Source organism: Colobus angolensis, unplaced genomic scaffold (genome assembly GCF_000951035.1).
Source record: "Colobus angolensis palliatus isolate OR3802 unplaced genomic scaffold, Cang.pa_1.0 Scaffold33, whole genome shotgun sequence".
In the NCBI taxonomy this organism is placed as follows: domain Eukaryota; kingdom Metazoa; phylum Chordata; class Mammalia; order Primates; family Cercopithecidae; genus Colobus; species Colobus angolensis.
In genome coordinates this window covers 9,505,361-9,512,141 of record NW_012116599.1, presented here as the reverse complement: position 1 = coordinate 9,512,141, position 6,781 = coordinate 9,505,361, and the positions used below count along the sequence as shown (strand labels likewise).

The window sequence follows — 6,781 nt, the reverse complement described above, 5'->3', positions numbered from 1 at the left end:
CAGTGGCATGATCAGGGCTCACTGGAGCCTCAACCACCTGGGTTCAAGCAGTCCTCCCACCTCAGCCTCCTGATTAGCTGGGACCATGGGCACGTGTCACCACACCTAGCTAATTAAATTTTTTTTGTGTGTGTGTGGAGATCAGGTCTCACTCTGTTGCGAAGGCTGGTCTTGAACTCCTGGGCTCAAGTAATCTTCCCAAGGCATGAACAGTGCACTGGCAAATTTTTATTTTTAAGGAGTAATTATTAAAGAGTTTAGTTGAAGAGAGTCCCTTGAGAGATACATTCTAAAGTAGATGAAGATTAAACAACGTAACAACTGGGATTTGCTTCACAATAGTCCAGTGGGGACAGTGGGTTTCATCTACAGGTTTGGGTCACATTTTGAGTATTGCTGAAGCTGAGTTATGAGTACATGGGAGTTAGTTAAAAACCATTCTGGCCAGGCATAGTAGCTCACACCTGTAATCCCAGCACTTTGGGAGGCCGGGGCAGATGGATCACCTGAGGTCAGGAGTTCGAGACCAGCCTGGCCAACATGACGAAACCCCATCTCTACTAAAAATACAAAATTAGCCAGGTGTGGTGGCAAATGCCTATAATCCCAGCTACTCGGGAGGCTGAGGCAGGAGAATCACTTGAACCTGGGAGGTGGAGGTTGCAGTGAACCGAAATCACGACACTGCACTCCAGCCTGGGCAACAAGAGCGAAACTCCGTCCCCCGCCCAAAAAAAAATTCTGTCTGCTTTTTAGGTTTGAGTTTTTCATATTGAGAAGGGCTAAACTAATTAATTGGGAAGCAATCAGGCTTAGATGTCACCAGTGTCCTGAGTTCTTATGTAAGCAAACTGAAACCCAACTCAGAACAGATGGTTGGGCCAGGTGCAGTGGCTCATGTCTGTAATCCAGCACTTTGGGAGGCTGAGGCGGGAGGATCACTAGAGGCCAGGAGTTCAAGAACAGCCTGAGCAACATAGTGAGACCCTGGCTCTACAAAAAAATTTTTTTTTAATTAAAAAAATGTTTTTAAAATATGGATGGTTGTAGCATAGGAAAAGGAAATTTCTGCTTACCCAATCAGAAATCGCCAACTAACCTCTAACTAGAGACTTTACCAGTCAGAAACTGCCAACTAACCTCTAACCAGGGAATTTCCACTCTAACCAATCAAATATTTTGTTTTCCTTCAGAAAACACCATATAAAAGTTTTCCCCTTAAGCGCTTCCCAGTAAAGCCCAAACCACTTGGTTGTTTGCCACTGCCCAATTCATAAATATTAAAGCATAAAACTATATTTACTTGATTTTAACTTCATTAATGGAGTCTATATGTTAACCAAGGATTTTTTTTTTTTTTTTTTAAGACAGAGTTTCGTTCTTGTTGTCCAGGCTGGAGTGCAATGGTGTGATCTCAGCTCACTGCAACCTCTGCCTCCTGGGTTCAAGCGATTCTCCTGCCTCAGCCTCCCGAGTAGCTGGGTAAGAGGTGTGTGCCACCATGCCTGGCTAATTTTTGTATTTTTAGTAAAGACAAGGTTTCATCCTCTTGGCCAGGATGGTCTTGAACTCCTGACCTCGTGATCTACCCGCCTCAGCCTCCCAAAGTGTTGGAATTACAGGTGTGAGCCACCGTGCCTGGCCCAACCTAGGATCTTAAACACTAAGATTTTTTCTAAGAGAAAAAAAATAACAGTTTTCTGGTTTTTAAGAATCTAACATTGTATATCTAAGTACATAATTGCATATCAATATTTCAAGGGATAATATATTTGAAACTTCTTTGACAAAATCTACCACTAATTAATGAGAACTTAACAGCGGTACATAATATGTTCCCTTCCTTACCCTGAAGATGTAAATTCTCTAGGAAGTCTTCATGGATTTCTTTTGCTTCTCCAGGTTTTGTTGATCGATACTCACTCCTTAGAGAGATCTTCCACCATCTAAAGATTACCTATAATTAAATCCAAGGTGATATGAATTAAAATTGATTTCAATACTAACAGTTACATTAAGTTTGGTGTTTTGAAAATTCGCATAAGGCTACATGTCCAACATTCACTATAACTTTGCAGTCTGGCATCATATCAAATTAGAAGTAAGCTCTGGGCATCAAAGAACATTTTCCTTAGAGATTAAAATCACAAAACCATAGTGCTGGAAGGAATCTTTAAAATCGATCAGGTCGGGCTGGGTACGGTGGCTCACGCCTGTAACCCCAGCACTTTGGGAGGCCGAGGCAGGTGGATCACGAGGTCAGGAGATCGAGACAATCCTGGCTAACATGGTAAAACCATGTCTCGACTAAAAATACAAAAAACTTAGCCAGGGATGGTGGTGGGTGCCTGTAGTCCCAGCTACTTGGGAGGCTGTGGCAGGAGAATGGCGTGAACCTGGGAGGTAGAGCTTGCAGTGAGCCAAGATTGTGCCACTACACTCCAGCTTGGGCGACAGAGCGAGACTCTGTCTTCAAAAAAAAAAAAAAAAATCGATCAGGTTGGCTGGGCACAGTGGCTCACACCTGTAATCCCAGAACTTTGGGAGGCTGAGGTGGGTGGATCACTTGCGCTACTCGGGAGGCTGAGGCAGGAGAATTACTTGAACCCTGGAGGCAGAGGTTGCAGTGAGCCAAGATTGCGCCACTGCACTCCAGCCTGGGTAACAAGAGCCAAACTCCACCCCCTGCCCATCCTCCCTGCCAAAAATAAAAAAATAACATAACATAACATAAAATAAGATTAGGTCAAGGCTGGACATAGTGACTCACATCTGTAATCCCAATACTTTGGGAGGTTGAGGTGGGAGAATTGCTTGAGCCTGGGAGTTCTAGATCAGCCTGGACAACATAATGAGACCCTGTCTCTACAAAAAATTTAAAAATGAGCTGGGCATTGTGGTGTGCTCTGTAGTCCCCACTACTTGTGAGGCTGAGGTGGGTGGATCCCCTGAGCCGGTGAGGTTGAGGCTGCAGTGAGCTGAGATCGCACCACTGTACTCCAGCCAGTATGACAGAGTGAGACCCTGTCTCAGAAACAAACAAACAAACAAACAAAAATTCCATCAGGTCAATTGATATTAAAATCACCCAGAGCCAAATGGTTATCTGTTTCTGGAAGATGTCTGAGAATAAACATTCCATAATTTGGGGAGCTAATTCCAAAGAAATTGCTCAATTCTTCTCCTTCCTTCCCCGTCTACAGGGCAGACAAGATGAGTGGATAATTTTCCCACAGAAAGCAAAGTTACATGGACAGAGATGGGGAAAACATCGGTATGCTTAGTTTGATGCATGAAAAAGTGTCATTACACAGGACACTTCTTGGTAATGGATCTGCTGATAGCGCATTTGTCTTCTCTGAGAATTTTGGTTTATCTGAAGCAAACTTCATTTCCATGGTTATGGACTGTACTTAAAGGCTGTGTTGATTTCATGGCAGTGTCAACTAATAGGCCTGATGAGAAGCCTCTTGAAACATATCTTATGTTTTTAAACCTGTAATGGAGCTGGGTAGGTAATTAAGATGACAAAACTTCCACCAATTTGAGAAACAGACCAAATTATGTCCACATTTGGATGAAGGCTAGGAGGAGAAAGATGGGAAACACAGTCACATGGGGGGGCTACAGCTTCGACATTAGAATTTGGCAGGAACACAATTCAGTTCACAACAGAGAGGTATCAAGCACTGCATTAGAAATGGCATGCATTTTACAGCAACACAGGCCTGGACAATCTCTCCGCACTGCAATATTCCTTTCCATTAAACATTATTTAATATTAATAGGCAAGGCCCCTATGTTACAATGACAGTCGGTGATCCTTCCAGCCAGATCAAGCAACAAAATCCTTGGTTGAGTGGGGGATTCCAGAACAAATGGAGATCGAGCCCAGGGCACTGCTCCAGAAATGTTACATTGCTGGGCTTGCTTCTTAACTTGTTCATAAAAAGGCAGAGAGATGCCTGTACAATCTGTCGGCCTCATATCTTGCATACCATTCATTTCATCAAGGAAAAATTATTTCGACATTCCTTATACTAACTAATGAACCCTCTGGTACTGATTTAGAAGGCAGCATTTGCAGTGCTTGTCACAGCGGCCACTGGAGGACACTCCATGGCACACATTCAAGTTAAGCTGCACACACAGATAAGCTTCCCACTGGCCCCTCCGAGGTATTTAAAGTAAATTGCTGAGAATCTAACACTTGCTTAAGGAAACACGGCTAGCTAGGACCAGAATCCAAGTCTCCTCACTGCTAACTCATCAACACAAGAGTTCCCTTGGAGGCCTGACGCTTTTTTTTATGTACAACCTTCACACTACAACTCGTCAGACTACAGACCAGTACACAGAAAACTAATGTTCACAATCACAACTGAACTGCAAGATTCGATTATGTTCCATGTATTGTACTTATTAAAACAGAATTAATAATTTTCTTCTTCCTTTTTTTAAAAAAACAGGGTCTTGTTCTGTCACCCAGGCTGGAGTGTAGTGGTATGATCCCAGCTCAGTGCAGCCTCGACTTCCCGGACTCACGTGATCCTCTCAACTCAGCCTCCTGAGTAGCTGGGACCACAGGCCCGTGCCACCGCCCCAAGCTAATTTTTGTATTTTTTGGGTAGTGATGAGGTTTCGCCATGTTGCCCAGGCTGGTCTCAAACTCCTGGGCTCAAGTGATCTGCCCACCTCAGCCTCCCAATGTGCTGGGATTATAGCCATAAGCCACTGTGCCCAGCCTAATAGATACATGTAAAGTTTTCAAGACTTTTTTTTTGTTTTTTGAGATGGAGTCTTGCTCTGTCCCTAGGCTGGAGTGCAGTAGCGCCATCTTGGCTTACTGCACCCTCTGCCTCCCGGGTTCAAGCAATTCTCCTGCCTCAGCGTCCCGAGTAGCTGGAATTATAGGCACCCGCCACTGTACCTGGCTAATTTCTGTATTTTTAGTAGAGACGAGGTTTGACCCTATTGGCAAGGTTGGTGTTGAACTCCTGACCTCGTGATCCACCCGCTTCGGCCTCCCAAAGTGGTGATATTACAGGTGTGAGCCACCGCGCCTGGCCTAAAATTTTAAAGACTTTTTTTTTTTTTTTCTGAGATGAAGGAGACAGAGTCTCACTCTGTCGCCCAGGCTGAAGTACTGTGGCCTGATCCCAGCTCACTGCAAGCTCTGCCTTCCGGGTTCACGCCATTCTCCTGCCTCAGCCTCCTGAGTAGCTGGGACTACAGGCGCCCTCGCCCTCATGCTCAGCTAATTTTTTGTATTTTTAGTAGAGATGGGGTTTCACCATGTTAGCCAGGATGGTCTCGATCTCCTGACCTCCCTGACCTCGCGATCCGCCGGCCTCGGCCTCCCAAAGTGCTGGGATTACAGGCGTGAGCCACCGCACCCAGCTAAGACATTTTTAAAAAATATATAACACTCCATGAATTTCCATGTCATCCTTGCGCAGGAGCCGTTCTAATCTTCCCTGTATAGTTCTAGTTTTAGTATGTGTGCTGCCAAAGCGAACACAATAATATTTTCTAACACTTATTCTTTCTCAAATTGGTAATTTTTTTAAGTGATAAAACCCTATATTGGTGAGGACAGGGAAAAATGGAAGCGCTTTAAAAAAATTGTTGAGAGAAGTGTCAACTGGTTTGGCAATACCTATCATAAACCATTCAGGTATCCATACCCTTTGACCCAGACATCCAACTTGCAAGAGTTTTCCTAAGGAATTTATTGATGAGCTACACTATATACATACACACACACACACACTATATATATATATTTTTTTTTTTTTTTTTTTTTGAGATGGAGTTTTGCTCTGTCCCAGGCTGGAGTGCAGTGGTGGGATCTTGGATCACTGCAAACTCCGCCTCCTGGGTTCAAGTTATTCTCCTACCTCAGCCTCCCGAGTAGCTGGGATTACAGGTGCATGCCACCATGCCTGCCTAATTTTTGTATTTTTAGTAGAGATAGGGTTTCACCATGTTGGCCAGGCTGGTCTCAAACTCCTGACCTCATGATCCTCCTGCCTCAGCCTCCCAAAGTGCTGGAATTACAGGCATGAGCCACCACGCCCAGCCACAATATTTTTTAATAAAGATGGTTGTCATAGCTGAATTATGATAATAAAAAATCAGAATCCAGCTGGGCGTGGTGGCTCACACCTGTAACCACTTTGGGAGGCCGAGGCAGTGGGATGATACTCAACCCACTGAATTTTGGTGGGATGACATGAGAGAATATCCAAAGTGCCCCGCACAATGCCAAACACAGTGTATGATCCACAGGGGCAGGTCTTCCCTCCTCCTCTCTCCCTTTGTTCACTTCCTGGTCACTTACTGGTCAGTCCTTCATATTTATAATAATAAATTCAGTCCCAAAACCCAGGAGGTCAGAAACATATTTTTTTTCATCAACTGTCTAATAGTGTTCAATTATACATATACTTCATTGAGATTTATTTTCCTAATCATAATCTTCAAAAATAATAATTTCAGCTTTCAGTCGGACCTGGTATTTGATTTTCCTAATTACTAGTAATTGTTAAGAATTGGATACTTGGTAGGCCGGGCGTGGTGGTTCATGCCTGTAATCCCAGCACTTTGGGAGGCCGAGGCGGGCAGATCACCTGAGGTCAGGAGTTCGAGACTGGCCTGTCCAACATGGTGAAACCCCATCTCTTCTAAAAATACAAAAATTATCCGGGTGTGGTGGCAGGAGCCTGTAATCCCAGCTACTTGGGAGGCTGAGGCAGGAGAATCGCTTGAACCCAGGAGG

At 44.2% G+C, this 6,781-nt stretch overlaps 1 protein-coding gene across 2 annotated transcripts in view; it reads right to left on the bottom strand.

Moving 5' to 3' along the window:
- Nucleotides 1-6,781, bottom strand: part of FBXO36 (F-box protein 36) — a 124,744-nt gene that overhangs the window by 43,492 nt on the left and 74,471 nt on the right. For both annotated transcript variants that reach the window (XM_011951962.1, XM_011951961.1), the window contains one exon: nucleotides 1,849-1,957. In XM_011951962.1, the coding sequence (XP_011807352.1) occupies nucleotides 1,849-1,957 (109 nt within the window). The remainder of the gene's footprint in view (nucleotides 1-1,848; nucleotides 1,958-6,781) is intronic.